This window comes from Coregonus clupeaformis, unplaced genomic scaffold (genome assembly GCF_020615455.1).
Source record: "Coregonus clupeaformis isolate EN_2021a unplaced genomic scaffold, ASM2061545v1 scaf0578, whole genome shotgun sequence".
NCBI lineage: Eukaryota > Metazoa > Chordata > Actinopteri > Salmoniformes > Salmonidae > Coregonus > Coregonus clupeaformis.
The window spans coordinates 174333-194398 of NW_025534033.1; the positions used below are offsets into that span (position 1 = coordinate 174333).

General features: G+C 43.5%; 1 protein-coding gene across 1 annotated transcript in view; it reads left to right on the top strand.

Moving 5' to 3' along the window:
• LOC121556187 (ras-related protein R-Ras2) overlaps window positions 1-10753 on the top strand; it is a 40538-nt gene extending 29785 nt beyond the window's left edge. Inside the window, exons 2-6 of the mRNA XM_045216005.1 lie at window positions 3587-3674; window positions 3910-4012; window positions 5267-5375; window positions 6439-6557; window positions 8514-10753. Of these exons, the coding sequence (XP_045071940.1) occupies window positions 3587-3674; window positions 3910-4012; window positions 5267-5375; window positions 6439-6557; window positions 8514-8601 (507 nt within the window). The 3' untranslated portion in view covers window positions 8602-10753. The remainder of the gene's footprint in view (window positions 1-3586; window positions 3675-3909; window positions 4013-5266; window positions 5376-6438; window positions 6558-8513) is intronic.
• The last annotated feature ends 9313 nt before the right edge of the window (window positions 10754-20066 follow it).

A 20066-nucleotide genomic window follows, 5' to 3' on the forward strand; every position in this document is an offset into this window, starting at 1 on the left:
TACTCTACTCTATACTCTGCTCTACACTCTGCTCTACTCTGCTCTATGCTCTGCTCTACTCTATACTCTGCTTTACTCTGCTCTATACTCTGCTCTATACTCTGCTCTATACTCCACTCTACACTCTGCTCTATACTCTACGCTCTACTCTAGACTCTGCTCTATACTCTGCTCTACTCTGCTCTAGACTCTGCTCTATACTCTACTCTACGCTCTGCTCTACACTATACTCTGCGCTACTCTACACTATACTCTGCTCTATGCTCTACTCTATACTCTGCTTTACTCTGCTCTATGCTCTGAGATATAATCTGCACTACTCTATACTCTGCTCTATACTCCACTCTACACTCTGCTCTACTCTACGCTCTACTCTAGACTCTGCTCTATACTCTGCTCTACTCTGCTCTAGACTCTGCTCTATACTCTACGCTCTGCTCTACACTATACTCTGCGCTACTCTGCTCTATACTCTGCTCTACTCTACTCTATACTCTGCTCTGCTTTGCTATGCTCTACCGTAAACTCTGCTGTACTCTGCTCTATTCTATACTCTGCTCTGCTCTATACTCTGCTCTATACTCTGCTCTACTCTATACTCTACTCTATACTCTACTCTACTCTACTTTAAACTCTGCTCTATACTCTGCTCTACTCTATACTTTACTCTACACCATGCTGTATACGCTGCTCTATCTATACTCTGCTCTACTCTATACTCTGCTCTACTCTATACTCTACTCTATACTTTACTCTACACACCATGCTCTATACTCTACTCTACACTCTGCTCTACTTTAAACTCTGCTCTATACTCTGCTCTACACCTTACTCTACACCATGCTATATATGCTGCTCTACTCTATACTCTGCTCTACTCTATACTCTGCTCTACTCTATACTCTACTCTATACTTTACTCTACACACCATGCTCTATACTCTACTCTACACTCTGCTCTACTTTAAACTCTACTCTACTCTATACTCTGCTCCACTCTATACTCTATACTTTACTCTACACCATGCTTTATACTCTACTCTACACTCTACTCTATAGTCTACTCTATACACACACACACACACACACACACACACACACACCCACACACACACACTGGTGCTCATATGGAAAATGTGTCTAAGGCTGTCTAATTGGTGCACACAGGATCAGAGGTAATTTATGGAAGGGTTGGCTGAACTTTGTTAAAGAGGGATTTAACCTCAGCCGCTCTCCAAGTTACTGCTGCAGAGCTGCTTTTAATTCAAATTAAACGTAATTCTATGAAAAAGGCTCAGCTACCATTGCAGCAGTTGGTTAATTCACTTGAGAGTAGAATATTTGCATTTCAGGAGTGTTTGAACAGGGAGTGTTTTTTTCAGTTCCCACTGGCATCTGTGTTAAGGTGCGACTGAAGGTCAGGACACTGTTCACCGTGCAAAGAGAGTCCACTGTGGGGGGGTCGGTGGCTAGGTGTGTGGGGGGGTGCGTGCGCGTGTGTCCAAGCAGACCTGACTTCAGACCCCCTGCAGATTGAGCGACTGACCAGTCAGTCTGGACTCTGGACAGGATCAGCTGTCTGTGCAGTGATGGCTGTCTAGTGTTGTCATGGAGACGGTGGTGTGAGGCAGCACAATAGAAGTTCAGTAGCCTGGTCCCAGATTTGTTTGTGCTCTTGCCAACTCAATCGCTGTCCTTGTTAAGCTAAGCATGACAAGGAGTGACAAGGAGTTGGCATGATAGCACAAACACAATTGTAACTCTCTTCAAATTGTACATACAGTGAAGACTGAATGGTGCTGGTAAGATCAGTGAGCTAAGCTCCTTCCCACCCTGGGAGGCTGTTGTGGTTGTGTTGTGCCAGTTAGTCACTCACCCCGCAGTGGGAGGAATCCTGTGTTGAATATGGAGCTAATGGTGATGTACCCAATGAGCCATATGATGATCCATCACATATATTACTGGACACAGCCAGCACTGTTTCTGGATCTCTCTCGCTCGCTCTCGCTCTCGCTCTCGCTCTCGCTCTCGCTCTCTGAGCATGCACTGTACTGCAGCCTCATCAATCAGGGGAACCAGCACGGAGAGAGAGAGAGCGGCAGAGGAACAGCCAGTCTGCTGGTTAACAGGCTCACTGAGAGTAGAGCTCTAGGAGACAGAGAGAGTGGGACTCTGATGTTATAGCTGAGGCTGTGGCGACTGGAGAGCATGAACCTTAAGTTCTGGAGGTTAGAAATGAGAGTGTGAGCGGCAGGTAGACTCTTCTCTCTCTCTCTGCAGGCACGTGGTCAGCAGTGTAGTGCAGTGCAGTGGAGCAGCAGAGCAGGCTGCAGGCATATGCAGGACCGCTGATTAATTATTGAACAGTGCCAAGTGGACGTGATGGCGGCTGGCATGCATGCAGCGCATACAGAGAGGACTAGGGAGAGAGGGAGAGGCATGGGGGAGAGAGGGAGAGGCATGGGGGGAGAGAGGGAGACATGGGGAGAGAGGGAGATGCATGGGGGAGGGGGAGAGGGAGAGGCATGGGGAGAGAGGCAGAGGCATGGGGGAGAGAGGGAGACATGGGGAGAGAGGGAGAGGCATGGGAGAGAGAGGGAGACATGGGGAGAGGGAGAGGCATGGGGAGAGAGGGAGAGGAATGGGGGAGAGAGGGAGACATGGGGGAGAGAGGGAGAGGCATGGGGGAGAGAGGGAGAGGCATGGGGGAGAGAGGGAGAGGCATGGGGGAGAGAGGGAGAGGCATGGGGAGAGAGGGATAGGCATGGGGGAGAGAGGGAGACATGGGGAGAGGCATGGGGGAGAGAGGGAGAGGCATGGGGGGAGGGAGAGACATGGGGAGAGAGGGAGAGGGAGAGGCATGAGGGAGAGAGGGAGAGGCATCGGAGAGAGGGAGAGGCATGGGGAGCAAGGCACTTAACCCTAATTGCTCCTGTAAGTCGCTCTGGATAAGAGCGTCTGCTAAATGACTAAAATGTAAATATATTTTTACCTGTAGTGATGTAATGTTGTGCTCAGCAATGAGTACACCCCTCCTGTCCACATGCAGCCAGTGCACTGTGTTCCACTCTGATATAGGACAGGCTTCAAGCCCTGTCTCTACCTACTCCGAGCCTCCTGCTCACATTGGAGCCAGACAGGCAGTCCCAGTCACTGCTTCATTACCAGCCTCTGGAAGACGGCTAATTAGTGTCATTGTTGAAACAGTGACGACAGATGTGTCATTGACATTAGCAGTGTTTTGGTCATGAACACTCCAGATGACCTCTTTTTCCTGTGGCCCTCAGAAACAGTGGAGTGGTTATGTTATGTGAGTCCGTATTTACCCTGGCTTTCACGACACACGGGCCAGGATTATGTGTTTACCTCCTGCATGCTGCATAGTAGTGTAGAGGTCAACGAGTTACTGAACAACACAAGTGGATGGAGTGTTTACTCTATAGAAGACCAACGCTGGTTGTTTATCTCTCTGCCTTCTCCGCTGTCTGTCTCCTCAGTCCTTACTGAACACCATGTTCACTCTCTCTCTTTCTCTCTCTCTCTTTCTCTCTCTCTCTCTCTTTCTCTCTCCCTTTTTCTCTCCCCAGTCCTACTTTGTCACTGACTATGATCCCACGATTGAAGACTCGTATACAAAACAGTGTGTCATTGACGAGAGGGCGGCCCGGCTTGACAGTAAGTATAGACCCTCAGCCTGTAAACAAACAGGAGAAATCTGACCACAACACTAATGTTCATTGAGAAACACCAGCCTTCACAGGAGATTACAGTTCTCATCTTGGAGGGTTTAGTTTTGTACAGCACCTTTTTCAGGAGAGGTACTACTGTGTGTGTGTGTGTGTCTGTGTGTCTGTCTGTCTATCTGTCTGTCTGTCTGTCTGTCTAACGTGACTGTCCCTGTGTTTGTTAGTCCTGGACACGGCCGGACAGGAAGAGTTTGGAGCCATGAGAGAACAATACATGAGGACAGGGGAGGGCTTCCTGCTTGTCTTCTCAGTCACTGACAGAGGAAGGTGAGTGACAACACAGTCACGTGCCGCCCCCATGCTGCCTCTCTCTATCTGTCTGTGCCTCTCTCTGTCTGCACATATCTCTGTCTGCGCTTTTCTCACTCTCTCTCTCCCTCTCTCTCTCTCTCTCTCTGTTTGTGCCTCTATCTGCGCCTCTCTTGGTGTACGTTTCTCTCTCTCTTTGTCTATCTCTCTCTTTCTCTGTCTGTCTGCCTGCTCCTCTCTCTCTCCCTCTCATGCTAAACACATACATCTCTCTCACTCACTCTCTCTTGTTCTCTCACACTTCCGTTCTCGCCGACCTGTTTCGTCATTCTCTTTTGTTCTCATCTTCTACCTCTCTCATATACCTCTCTTTGAACATCCACCTCTTTTCAAAGGCTTTGGTTTTCTGTGTAAAAACCCTGCATTAAATCACCCAGATGAGAATGAATGGATCCCCTCTAGATGTGCTGACCTGTAGTGTTGTGGTGGGCAGTCTTTGGGCCCTTGTCACCCCCCTGGTCCCTGTACAGCAATGTGATGGTGGTTTGTCTCACCCTCCCCTCTCTCCCTGTGTTTATGCTGTAAACAGTCTTTCCTTCCTCCGTTTATGTTAGTCAAGTCTCTCCACGTTTACTATGTGCTAGCTAAGCTGCCCGACGTCGGCCATTCACTAGAATGCACTCCTGGGTTTGTGGTTACATTCTGTTTCCCTTTCTCTCTGGGGGATATTTTTATGTATGCCGTTTGGTTCAAAAAGTTAGCATGATATTTGAATTACGCTAAAACCCTTTCAAGTCAACGGGGAGCAAAGCTCTGCTTAAAGGAACAGACCTGCTTAGGGCTACCCCTCCCTGGTCAATGGAAGGCAGGCAAGCCTGTACTGAGGCTGCTCACAAGTTCACCAAGGCTTTACTACAATGTTCAAGCAAACATTTCTGGAACATTAAGGCATGTAGCACCACAGGAGTTCATTGACTTCTCTCTCTGTGCACCCCTCTTCACCCTTCACCCACCCTGTCTGATTCACAGAGACGTTGACCCCATCTGCTTGGGTGCTGTGGGGAAGGGGAGGGGAGGGCAGGGGGTTAATTTGTGTGACTGCGAGGCAACATTCCTGGGAGGACCACAGAGGCACCAGCTTTATCTCAGCTTTATCTTCATCTCTGAGCTCTATGTAACAGTTTGTAGTTGTAATCAAGCTCCCTTCTGGCTGGGTAATGTGTAGAGTTTACTGGGGGCATCTAGTGATGCTGTGTGCTTTATGTTTCACAGCTTTGAAGAAATCTACAAATTCCAAAGACAGATCCTCAGAGTCAAAGATCGTGATGAATTTCCCATGATCCTTGTAGGCAATAAAGCAGATCTGGAGCTCCAGAGACAGGTGAGTAGCAGTCCTCCTAACGCCCAGAGGCCTACAATGTAAATACACATACATGTTAGGGTGATGTGAGGAAAGTAATTATAAAGCAACAAGCTTTAAAAATGTGCAAGATTTCTAATTTACATTTTGAAATTGGAAAATGGATAGTGGTGGTGGTGGCTGGAGCTATTTGGGTAGACAAAGAGAAGGAGACCAACAAAAACATTGTGGGACGGAGGAAAGGAGGACAGAAATGCAGACAGAAATGCATTGATCACACCAATTACTGTCATAATTGTTTTTATTGACTGAATATAATGTTAGAATTGATAACTCAATATGATTCATTCAAATGAATTAGTCTAAATGTGGGCTTTAACATATTGGTTGAGGAGTATGATTCAATTCTACCCATTACTGGCAAATCAATGGGTTCAGCTGTTTTAGGACAGTAGAATAAATTATTTTGTAATGAGGTCTGGGCCCGTATGCACAAAGCGTCTCAGAGTAGGAGTGCTGATCTAGGATCTGGCATACAATCTTATTTATTATGAACTAAAAGGCTAAACTGATCCTAGATCAGCATTCCTACACTGAGATGCTTTGTGGATACGGGCCCTGGTCTCTAATCTTGTCGTAATAGTTTAGGACGGACCAGAAGCAACAATATTCTAGCTAAGCACATAGAAATCAGGTGCTATTTGCATGTGAAAATGTAATGTCATACATTCGCTGTATTGTTTACATATTTCTTAGTGACCCAGTCTTGGCTGGTATACAGTAGGAGTTGGATGTGAACCCTCTGACCCATGCGTTTCTCAACCTCACCAGCAGATGTCACTAGTGTCCTGATTCTTGTCTTTTGTCAATGGTCATGTGTTAGGGGGGTTCTCGCTCTCTCTGCTGCTGTGTGATAAAATGTATGGGCGTGTTCGTTTGGCATCACCTTGTGTCCCAGATGGCAGAGTTTGATCATTTGAAACCATTCAATTGGTCCTAAAGCGAAACCTTCACCAGCTGGGTGATGCAAAAGAGCACATGCTATTTATCTAAGATGTATCCCTGCGCCTGTTTCGTCCCTCAGGTGACCCAGGAAGAGGGCCAGCAGCTGGCCAGACAGCTCAAGGTGACGTATATGGAGGCCTCAGCCAAAATCCGTATGAATGTAGACCAGGCTTTCCACGAGCTGGTTAGAGTAATCAGGTAGGTGGATTCATTACTGACTGTAGAGTTGGTTAGAGTAATCAGGTGGTTGGATTCATTACTGACTGTAGAGTTGTTTAGAGTAATCAGGTGGGTCGATTCATTACTGACTGTAGAGTTGTTTAGAGTAATCAGGTGGTTGGATTCATTACTGACTGTAGAATTGTTTAGAGTAATCAGGTGGTTGGATTCATGACTGACTATAGAGTTGTTTAGAGTAATCAGGTGGTTGGATTCATTACTGACTATAGAGTTGTTTAGAGTAATCAGGTGGTTGGATTCATTACTGACTGTAGAGTTGTTTAGTGTAATCAGGTGGTTGGATTCATTACTGACTATAGAGTTGTTTAGAGTAATCAGGTGGTTGGATTCATTACTGACTATAGAGTTGTTTAGAGTAATCAGATGGGTCGATTCATTACTGACTGTAGAGTTGTTTAGAGTAATCAGGTGGTTGGATTCATTACTGACTATAGAGTTGTTTAGAGTAATCAGATGGGTCGATTCATTACTGACTGTAGAGTTGTTTAGAGTAATCAGGTGGGTCGATTCATTACTGACTGTAGAGTTGTTTAGAGTAATCAGGTGGTTGGATTCATTACTGACTATAGAGTTGTTTAGAGTAATCAGGTGGTTGGATACATTACTGACTGTAGAGTTGTTTAGAGTAATCAGGTGGTTGGATTCATTACTGACTATAGAGTTGTTTAGAGTAATCAGGTGGTTGGATTCATTACTGACTATAGAGTTGTTTAGAGTAATCAGGTGGTTGGATTCATTACTGACTATAGAGTTGTTTAGAGTAATCAGGTGGTTGGATTCATTACTGACTGTAGGTGGCAGCACAACCCTACTATACTGAATACAGTGACAATGGGTTGAAGGAAATAAGTAGTTTCAGCTTTTGTTCCTTCACTGGCACTAGTCTGTCTTTCTCAGGTACATTTTAAAGGTGCTTTATGCAATACTTCCACATGGAATGTAACTAAGGGCACTTTCACATATCCGCTTATTTTACATTTTAGTCATTTAGCAGACGCTCTTATCCAGAGCGACTTACATGAGCAATTAGGGTTAAGTGCCTTGCTCAAGGGCACATCGACAGATTTTTCACCTAGTCGGCTCGGGGATTAGAACCAGCGACCTTTCGGTTACTGGCACAACCCTCTTAACCACTAAGCTACCTGCCGCTTATGATCCGGACCCTGGAACGTTTGGTACCGTGATCTGAGCTATAAAGCATGTGTGAAACAGAAACTAACCCTAGCTGAAACGAATCCTGGTCCTGCGTCAGTAGCGGGTCCAAGATCCAGGACTAGAGGACCAGGTATTGACGCGGCAGTGCGAGTCGCGTGGAACTTTTTTGCTCATTGTAAACAAGCTAGCTTGCTGACATCATGTAGAACAGTGTTTCCCAACCCTGGTCCTCGAGTACCCCAAACAGAACACAGTTTCAATGTAGCCCTGGACAAACACACCTCATTCAACTCATTGAGGGCTTGATGATTAGTTAACAAGTTGAATCAGGTGTGCTTGTCCAGGGTTACAATAAACATTTGTACTGTTGGGGGTAATGGAGGACCAGGTTTGGAAAACACTGATGTAGAATGTGCGTCTTGCTAATTACACCCTGAAACTGTTATTTTCAGGTCTTGTGAAATCAAAATGTATTCTGTAGAATTCTCACAAATGCTCCAGAAAACTGAACCAGGGTACCGAATCTCATATGTGAGAACGCCCTAATGTCAATGATATATCTGTAGAAGTAAAGGAATACCATTTCTATGAAGACAACTACAGGATGTGATCTCACCTACACTGAATGCAATTAATTATATTTTTTTCAAAGGCAGAACAAAACAATTGTTGCTTTATGATGGAATGAGTCAGATTATTTTGTTAGAATCCTTCTATCTCTGCTTACTCATAATGTAATAATGCACTTTCTCCTCACAGGAAATTCCAGGAACAGGAATGCCCACCCTCGCCAGAACCCACGCGGAAAGAAAAGGACAAGAGTGGCTGCCATTGTGTGATCGTCTGAGTGGGCCTTATCACTGTCACTCACCCAGCTACTGTCACCAGTCCCCGCCCCCTGCCTGACATGACATCCTGTATGGATGGCTGAGCGCTGCCTTCTCCACGTGCATGACTCCTGTGGTAGCTACCAGGAACTGCTGCCCCCCACCCAGCTCCCGGACTTCACTTCTAGAAGAAACTGACAACGCCAAATGTTAAAAAAACACCACTTGACCTTCAACAATAATCAAATTCATATGAGAAAGTCCTAACACTAAACATTGCCTCTTAAATCAGCTAAACAATATAATTTTTTGTATTCTGAAGGACTTTTTCTTGCCTTGTAGTGACATTTGTACTTTCTGCCGAGATTGAATGAGAAATATATATATCCAGAATGTCAATGAGAGGTTTGTTAGTTACCAGTTTCTCATCAGAATAGAGAAAGAGATGATCTTATGAAGCTTTGTGTATGTCATACCATATCCGTTTTTACTTCCATGTGCTAATCCGCTACTGTACATAAGTGAAATTTGTTGTGATTTTGAAAGCGCATTTCTAATGACTTATTAAATCGCCACAGTACAGCGTGTAAGGTTGATGAGTTTGGTTTGAAAAATATGAACATAACATGTATACAAGTATGTACACTGTACAGTATATACCTAGATAGCCCTAAAGTTATTATGACGACTTAACTTTCCAGCGTCGGCAGCGGATCCATTTCTATGTCTATGGATTCTGTACTCATCTCAGTGGCCAAATATGGAATGTTTACTGTATTTGCATTGTAAGGTTTATATCCTAGGCTTCTAATTCCATGATATCAAACCTGTTTTATTTATTTAGTTGTTCCACTCTTCTCTGACTCTTACCTGTTGTTGACTATCTCAGAGTCAGGTTGGCCTAATCAGAATTAAACATTTTAAACTCTTCATATTTTAAATCTTTGACAAGCAGTGCACAAGAGACCATGGGTAGTATTTATGTACCTCACTGATAATGATGTTATTAGCAAACCAGTTTCAGAAATGCTCTTCTCTGACATATCTTTTAAAATCAATCCCTTTCAGTTTGAACATAGATTCTTCTTTCATCTATTTGGCTCTCTTTTGGAACATAGGTATTACTTAAAGTAGACAGAGGTATTGAGCTGTTGAAGCTCACTTCTAAACAAACTGTAACTTCATTCCAATGACATGGTTGTTTGTTACACACCGCCTTCAATGATTCATGGAGATGTGTTCATGTTCTCTCCAAGGTTATTGGTGTGACTCTGGGCCAGTTTGGAGCTGTTTCCATGACTCCCACAGTCACATGGAGGTTACATCATTGCCATTACATCACCTGACCTCTCACCTTTAAAGTTAACATCAAGACAATTCACACATTCTGTTGTCTTGTCATCATTTTCCATATGATCTGTATTTCTGCTTAATAGAAACCAATGAACTATTGTAGTTATGTCATCATGTAATATAAGACAAAAAGAAAAAGATGAAAGTGATTATTTGATGGACTTGATTAAATGTTTTTACTTTATACTTTTATACATTATTTTCTTATCAAACTAGTTGACAAGTATTTTTTATATGTTTGTAAGTGAATATGCTCTCACAGCACAGCTTTGTGTATATGTAAAGAGGAATGTATAATTCCCTTAGCTGGTTTTGAACTGATGAAGACTCTAGGCCTACATTTGCTACATTGGTTCTTGACCAACCTGTGGTCCAGAACCTTTTCTCCTCTGGTGGTTTTGATTTGATTTGATTAGGATCTTATTTAGTCCTCATATGGACTAATCTTCCAAGAGTTCTTGGTGTTGGTGACACATTTTCCTTGACCATTCCCCACTACCTTGCCCAATGCCCATACTGCAAATGTCAACCAATGTGTTGGCTGAGCACCTCCACTCAGCCCACCTGACCTACTGGCAGGGTGGATTGTGGTCAAGGTTTGGATCTTCACTGTTCTCTAGGTCAAGGTTTCGGTCACAGAATCATGTGTTCTGCTCACTGGTGGAGTCTGAAAGTACCACCTCCCCTCTTTTGGCAGACTTTATGTACAGTACATTAAATTCATTCTATTGTTTTTCTTTTCACGTCCATGCCCCTTGCCCCATGTATAGCTTCTGGTGCTATAATAAAATCTGTCATTCAGCCAACTATAATAGAGAATATTCCTTCTGTTTTTTATTTTCCGAGAAGTCCTGTATTTGGTGAACTTCATATTTTGTTGACCTTGTTTTGTGAAGAGAGGTGGAACAATAACAGTTGTGTTGGCAGATATTCCTTTGAGAAAATTGATGTATCCAATCTAAGAGGAATAAGATGAGAAGACTCCATTCTTTTAGACCCACTGAACACCTGTTGTCATAATGAGGATGGACCACTAATATCTTCACTAATAACATTCCAACATTAACACCACCTCTAAACTGTCTGCGTGAAAACGTCTCTATCTTATTAGTGATTTAACTCATTCTACTAAAGCTTATTGTCTTCCAGCTGGGTCTGTCTAACAGGAAGAGATGTGTTCTTGTATGGAGGGTAAGTGTGACCTGTGGTTCACCTCTGGCTGAGGGTCATGTTATTCTAGTCATCTCCATCATCACGGCAGAAATATGGGGTCAGACGCCAGGCAGCACTTCAATTCTTCACCTCTGATTAGCCGGCTCCAGAATGTAACACACAACTCTGGAGGGGAGATAGCGGGACAGGGCCATGGTTGCCATAGCACCCTGCACAAATGTCTCATAAATCGAGAGGATCACTGTGAGATTTGGTTTGAAAAGAACCCTTGAAGATAATTCCTACTTTTGGCTGTGTGTTCACGGTGGCCTTGACTCTGAGTCATCTGCGTGGTGTTGCTGGGCTGGGAACAATACAGTGTGTAGTGCACTCAAGTCAAGCATAGTCATTTAAATGCTATTACCATTCTACCTGGCTTTGTCACCAAATAACCATACAATGTATAATTCTGACTGCTACGGCTGAATACTGGAGAAATCCTACGTAATGTGGTGCATGAGTCTGAATACATAACCTCTGAACGTCTGCTGTGTAGGCTACTGGAAGTCAAGATGAGCTGTAGTAGTAAGTCCTTTGACTGGTTCTACATTATCTAAATGATTGTATTGACTGGGGAACAGATGCAATGGCAATCCACTCACATTATGCTTGTACTCATTCATAGCATCTGTAGCAATCTACAGTCACTACACAAGTCAGAGACAGCTTTGTCACTGCAGGCCAGGGTCTCTGTACCTAGAAAGAGAAAGTCAGAGACACAGGGGGCACAAATGTGTCACTGCTGGGCCTCTGTAACCCACGGCTGTCAAATCATTTCTGGTGATATTTGTGGAGTTAGGTTGGATCTGTAATGGCTTCTAAAAAGTCACGCAGAGGACATTATTTTCATCAACTGGATCTCATTCATTTCTATCTGCTGGCAGAAATGAAAGCAAGGCTTTGACCAGGCGGCAGTTGGGCTCAGGAGACATTTCCCCCTTAATTCTCAGATAAATAATGCATGAAAGGCTGTATCTGGAGATATGTCTGAGTTGGCTGTAGACCTCTGCTCAACTCCAGGCCTTTGATCAAATACACAGAGGGAAGGGAGGGAGGGAGACCTTAGGATGTCCTTAATTTTCTGTGCCTTACTGGCAGCACAACAGTATCCTTGTTACTTTAATACAGAGCAGCTATGGATGCACAGAGAGATGGATCCTCCTCATGCATACTACTGTACAGTATACGACATCCACCTGGCTGCTGTCTCAACCACATTTATACTCCAGTCAGAGGAACTCAGGTACTGTACTCAGAGAAGAGGATGTGCAGGGCTCTGAAGGTGCAAGATTGAAGCAGGGAGAGGAGTAGAGATCTCAGACAATGCAGCAATTCTGGGTGAATAACTCCAGTTCTTCTCACCGAAGTATCACGGAACATTACAGTCTGTTTTGCCCTCAGGGTTTCCATTGTAGAGATGAACACACAGTGATGTATACTGCATCTCTCCCACATGTACACACAACTGCAAGCACTGTGCTTGCTCAGTGATGTCCAGCTACTATCTGCTGCAGTGATTATCAGCTCCACTACAAATGAGAGGCGAGAGGGTCGGAGCATAGCTATACTACAGTTTCTCATTTCAGATTAAGGGAATGGGACACAGAGAAAATAGTAAGTATTGGGAGGGCACAATTCCCTTACACGTGTCATCTCTCTCCCTCTCTCTCTCCTGTTCCTTAATTTGTTCTTTGTCATTGTCTACACTAGAGGGAGACGAGATAGGATATATGTTGGGAAGTGCAGTGCCTCTTAAATTCGTAAAACTGTCGATTGGACGTATAATTGATGATGGTGCATGATATTCCTTGTCTTTTAACATGGTTCAAACTAGAACCCCATCTTGAAAACTCAGAATTGAATAGTAATGAAAGCCCACACATCAACATGAGACAAAATACACAAATATCATGTTGTTGTAGGCATTTTATGTTTGAATGACACTCTTAATGGATTTCTGCATCCACTTGGTTACCACTTGGTTTCATACCCTCCACCTGTGTTTTGCTGACTCACTCTACTGTATTCAAAAGCCTAAAATGTGGGCACTAATAAGGACAAGGATTTCAATGGCACCCTTTATTACTACAAATCACCTAATTAAATCAAAGAGAATTCTGTTCCTCGTTCACCAGCACCATCATCAATCAGTAGTCATGCTGAGTTTCTCTGGAGGGAGTGGGAGATTTATTTGGAAAGGTTACAAGACATTGTATAATCGTTACATGGCATTGTATAATCTCAACCGTTCACTGGGACACAATTTCCCAGCTGCCTCGTGTTTTTTAAAGTCATGACTCAGTGGGCTACTGCACATCCCCAAACTCTCACGGTTTGTCTGAGGTGCCTGTCCCGGTTGTCAGGGAGTCAACCCCTTTGTCTATTGAGTTTGGGTCTGATTCACCATGCCTCTGAGGGACCCCTATTGAGACTGCCAAGGCCCACCGCCTCCCCCCTCATAGCGTCTATCCATTGACACTGGGGTTTGGCAGGAGAAAGGGAGGGTGTCCACTCATCCACACTTCCTAGGCGAATCCCAATCCCTCTCAATGTCCCAAAGAAAGATCTTGCTTTGCATTTGGCTCAAAGTCACAGTCCGGAAGGCAGGCATCCAAACCAGCTGCTTTAGAAAATCTGATGACCATTATATGTATTTACCTCTTTCTTGTAACTGACACAGCTTTTTGTGTGAACTTTCAATGTACCTCATAATGAGGGACCTCTTTATTCATCCGCACACTCTCTTTCAATCCTACTGTGCTGTTAGAAATGTTGTGAAATCTTATGAGTTGGGCTTGGCCTTGGCAGGAGTGGGCTATATACACTGAACAAAAATATAAACGCAACATGTAAAGTGTTAGTCCCATGTTTCATGAGCTGAAAAAACAAATCCCAGAAATGTTCCATACGCACAAAAAGCTAATTTCTCTCAAATGTGCACAAATTTGTTTATATCCCTGTTAGTGATGATTTCTCCTTTGCCAAGATAATCCATCCACCTGACAGGTGTGGCATATCAAGAAGCTGATTAAACAGCATGATCATTACACAGGTGCTGAGGAGTATTTGTGTCTGTAATAAAGCCCTTTTGTGGGGAAAACCTCATTCTGATTGGCTGCCCAGTCATGTGAAATCCATAGATTAAGGCCTAATGAATTTATTTCAATTGACTGATTTCCTTATATGAACTGTAACTCAGTAAAATCTTTGAAATTGTTGCATGTTGCATTTACATTTTTGTTCAGTGTAATTATGTTCTAGTTTGAACTATATGACTGCTCCGAATTGGCAACTATCACTCTACTTTTTCAATGCCTTTGCTAAGTGACCTTCAAGGCCAATCCTAAGGGACATTGGCTGTCAGGCATTCATCACATCTCTCTCTCTCTCCCCCTCTGAGCCGTCAAGGAGAGTTCAAGGGATTCAGGGTCAACAGGTTGTATTAAAGGCAATAATAAGCCTATGTGCCAAACACCTCCAGACACAACCCAAAAAGATTCAACCCATGCTTTCTGTAACTGGCTTATGTTGTCAATCAGTGTTAATACATATATTTGGGGATGAAGCTCAGATCGTAGAGCATGGCGTTTGCAACGCCAGGGTTATGGGTTCGATTCCCACGGGGGGTATGAAAAAAATAAAATAATGTATGCACTAACTGTAAGTCGCTCTGGATAAGAGCGTCTGCTAAATGACTAAAAATGTAAAAATGTAATTTTGTTAGAAAAATGTGTGTGTGTACGCACATGTGTGTGTGTGTGTCTGTGTGTACAGAAGCAGTGATTTCTCTGTGTTATTAAGGCATTGCTTTCGATCAATGTTGATTTTCTGAAGCAAACACAGTTTTACAGAAGGTATGTCTCCCCAGAAGGCCAAGTAATATCAACAGATAACTCTGACCACTTGTATATGCCTGAAAATGATATTTCATTCTCAGTGCAACCAGAAAAAAAAACATGAATATATAAGCATGTGTAGGCTATCAATCATGCCCAAGGAGTTCAATACTGTCCATGAATAATTAAATCATGATGGTATGAATGGCAGGCCAACAAATGGAGATAATAATTCAAATCACAATGCTGCACCTTTCCAACATCATCACCAGATGAGACCAACGGGCGTTACAATCTGGGGGATACTGTTACAGAGGATGGAGATGATACATATTTTAATGAAATACAAGTGAAATTTGATGTTTTTGCTCGTTGTGATGTGAAAATTACACGATGATGTATTTAATCGAAATACATGGGGAGATGGCTTCGTGCGCGCAACCAAAGGAGCAACCAATGCATTCGTCAAATTATTGACAAGCTTGTCAACTTGCGCGCACTTATTTTTTCCCTTCTCATTCCAAATGGTATAGCCTATAGAAAGTGAATCCCTGTGCATCACATCTCAACTCCCATTCGTTCGAGGAGGAAACGCTAGAACTGGTGGGAAATCTCGGCGTGATATCTAAACCCAGGTTTTATTTTCCTGTCACGTTGAACCCTATTTAGCAACACCCCGTAGAAGTCATGGAAGGAGTTAGCAGCAACAGGAGCATGTCATACAGTCGATGGAGTTACGACAGGTAAGCGCTTATCCTTTGTCAACATTTACCTTGTTACGCGAGCTGATATCACCAACTTGCCACCAGAACCTCTCCTTTGCCTTTGTTTAGTAGGCTACCATTGTCATATCTAATAAGAAGTTGGTTGTGATTGATAAACCAACCTACAAAACCAATTAAATACAGTAGCCTAGTCTAGACATATATATAAATTGACAGGTGCTGTAATTGGGTGCAATCCTGATATTGATAGAATATTTATCAGGCTGTCATGCACTCTACACTGTAAATCACTTGTCATCATGATGCATTTTTGACATTGGCATGATAAATTGATATGACCTAGATAAGTTAGTTGCCTATGTGACCAAGTGGTGCCTAGCCTACTGCCTAAATCAATGTGTGTGTGTGTGTGTGTGTGTGTGTGTGTGTGTGTGTGTGTGTGTGTGTGTGTGTGTGTCGGAGCAGTGATTTGTCTGTGATACTACAACAATATTGCTTCCGGTCAATGTTGATTTCCTGAAACAAATACAGTGTGAAGGATGCTAGGAGCCTGTACGTTCTGTAACTTAGAATTTCACAAGCTTTAAGGTAGGCTGGTTTTTCTTTTCTTTTTTAAACTCATGGTCAGATGAAATACACTCCTTTCAGTAGAGCTGTGAGTTGTAGTAAGCTTTGTCAGCACACATACAGTAAGTGGGGAAATAGCTTCTCGTTCCATTTCTGCATCAAACAGCTACAGTACAGAGCAATGCTTGCTAGTCTTTATGTTCTGACTATAAAGTCTTTCCTTATTGGTCAGCAGACAACATGACTGCACTCACAGTCAGTCAGTAAGCAACATCCCACTGGGCACACACTGGTTGAATCAACATTATTTCCACGTCATTTCAACATGGAATAGAAGTTGAATTGACATCTGTGCCCAGTGGGATGCTTGTGCCCAGGTTCTCTTAAGCTCTTACAGTGCGATTGGTATTCTAGACACTGTAACTGTGCTGCTTGGGCATCCCAAGAGATTGCAGCGAGAGCTACTGGGTCTCATACAGCTTCATACGATTTCTCTCAGCACTGGGGATGGAGGGAGGGAGGGAGAGAGGGGGAGAGGGAGGGAGGGAGGGAGGGGGAGGGAGGGGGGAGAGAGGGAGGGAGGGAGAGAGAGAGAGGGAGAGAGAGAGAGAGAGGGAGAGAGGGGGGGGAGAGAGAGAGAGGGGGGAGGGAGAGAGAGAGAGAGGGGGAGGGAGAGAGAGGGAGAGAGGGGGGAGAGAGAGAGGGAGAGAGGGGGGAGAGAGAGAGGGAGGAGGAGAGAGCGAGAGAGGGAGGAGGTGAGAGGGGGAGAGGGAGGAAGAGAGGGGGGAGAGAGAGAGGGAGAGAGGGGGGGAGAGAGAGAGAGGGAGGAGGAGAGAGCGAGAGAGGGAGGAGGAGAGAGGGGGAGAGGGAGGAAGAGAGAGGGGGAGAGAGAGAGAGAGAGAGAGAGAGGGGGGAGAGAGAGAGAGAGGGGGGAGGGGGGGGAGGGAGGGAGGGAGAGAGAGGGGGGGAGAGAGAGAGAGAGAGAGAGGTCTCCTAGGCAGTAACACATTCTTGATGTTTTCGTGTTCATGATATATATGACACGCAAATGAATAGAGGCAGGTTGCTCTGCTCTTAAAGATTAATAGTCTGTTGTGTGGAGAGATGCCAGAACCATATGTCTGTGTAGTGTGTACTACCAGGAAGCCATTCATTACTGTGGTGCTTGATCCATGTTTGACACACTAGTGATGTCTGTATGCAGTACACATGAAATGGCACTCCATACAGACATGTGTCACACGAGTTTGACACCAATTTATGAGTTCCCTCCGGCTGGTCTCAGGTTCATTAGAAAATGTTTCTGGGCCGCATGCAGACTCAAAGGTGCTGCTATGGTTTGAATATGCTCTGCTCATGGAGCAGGTGTGTGTGTTTGCAGGCAACGTAATTCATGGCTGTGCCTGCGAAGGTTGGAGCAGTGCACTCACATTGTGTTAGTTCAACAGGCCTGGCAACCCAGTAAACACAGCAACCACAGAGAAATGGAGAGCCAAGGTGGTGAGGGGAGATACTATTCAACGAGAGGAGGGGATCACATTCTCACAGATTGTGTTTTCATAATTCTTGTGTGTCTGCTGAAATTATCTACATAAATGCCAGGAGATCTCATTAGGCTCTGATTTGGCATCGCCTCACATGGTACATTGCAGTTTTACAGCGCTTCTTTATAGAGCTCTAACAATGTATTATTTACAGAAGGAACCCATTACATTATAATAATTTGATGCATAATGAAGCTAAGACTGCAATAAAGTGCATTACTGCAGGAGCTGGCTTTGAAAGAGAGAACTTCCAAGAGTATAGGAAATGTGCCCTATGTGTCCTGTGCCAGGCAATGAAAAAATATTCAGTAACGTGAGAATGGAAACTGCATAGTAATCATTTGATGTTTTTTGGGTTAGTGAGTAGTGTTGGTGAGAGTGGGCCATTTTCTATGTGTGCTGCCATTGTATTTCTGAGAACGTCTCTGGGGGTTAATGCACTGTTGGAGTATGGATGGTCCATGCTGCACACCTGCTCCTGCGCCACAGATGAATGGGTGATGACACAGGGTGTGTGAGATCTCACATCCATAGGCTGTGTAGTGGAGGGGAATGACACACACACACACACACACACACACACACACTGTAGGCACTAGGCAGACATACAACATATAGCTTATGGCTGTTAATCAGTGGAGGTTGCTGAGGGGAGGACGGCTCATAATAATGGGTGGAACAGCGCAAATGGAATAGCATCAAACATGGAAACCAGGTGTTTGATGTATTTGCTACCATTCCACTTATTCTGCTCCAGCCATTACCACGAGCCCATCCTCCCCAATTAAGGTGCCGCCAACCTCCTGTGCTGTTAATATTGTAATGTTGATAATGACACACTGTACATAGTACATTAAATACGCACACACACACACACACACACATGCACATACACAGTTCTGTGTGTGTATAACTGTGTGTACTAACGTATAAACTTTGGTACGAGTTCATATGCTATGTAGAGACTGATCTAAAGACAGGAAGCACTATTTACTTGAATCTTCCGCCAAGATAGAGTAGAAAGATGAAATGATTCCCAGATCCTAACCTGTCTGTCTTACTGTAATTGATCATTGTTTTCTGAGTCTTAGTAACACAGGGTTATTTCCATCTAAAAGGACCCATGAGCACCAACATGTGAAGTTCATAGGAGCATGTCAAATTGGGTGTCAAATGAAAGCTAAGAGTCTATATTTTAGAGAAATTAAGGCATATACATTTTTCAACCATTTTCCATCCTAAAAATGTGGAATAAGTAAAGCTTCACAGAAGTAACAAGTAAAGGTAGACTTATCAATTAGTTATAGTGTTTTTACTGATATCAATTTTGTTTATGAATTATTAAGTGATTAAAACTCAATTCCGTTACCAAATCTGTAACGGAATTACCAAAAAATCGGTAACGGAATTTCTGCAATTGAATAGACTACATTGGGAAATCATAGTAGTCATAAACCACAGTTGGGTTCACAAGTTTGGACAGCACAGTAAAGTACAGTAAAGAAAAGTAGAGTATAGTTCAGGACAGTACAGCACCGTAGAGTACAATAAAGAAAGGTTAGATTATAGTTCAGTACAGTACTGTAGAGTTCAGTACATTTCACAGTAGATTAACTAGAGTTGAGTAAACTACTGTACTGAACTATACTGTACTGAACTATATCTACTGCACTGTACTGAACTCTACTGTACTGAACTCTACACTACACTAATGTACTAAACTCTGCTGTACTGTACTCTACTGAGCTCTTCTGTGCTGTACTTTGATGTCCAAACTTGTGAAACATAGACGTCTAGGATTGGTTCAGATTTGGCCTGGACCAACCAAATATGGTCTTGTTTGGGGTCAGAGCTCATTAAAATAATAGCCAGTGTGTAGAATAATACCCAAATATGCAAAGGAGGAATTGTATATTTATACCTTTGTGTACCTATTTAGGATACATCACCTTGAAGAAAATGACATTCATATCCATAATTATGCATTTCTGTGTAGTACAGATCAGGGACACGTTGAAATTCCGTTACCACAGTTCCAATACCAGATGTAAATCCACTTCACTTACTGTAGTTCAATAACCAAAATACATTTTTCAAAGTCAATATGTCATGTCATAGCTGCCACCCCATTCTTTCTGCAGACATCTTTGAATCTTAATTTAGAGCAGATATTTAACAAACGTGGACATTTTACAGAAAATATGCATCTTCCACTAAATGTGTTTTTGTAAAATGTTCAGTGTAAATT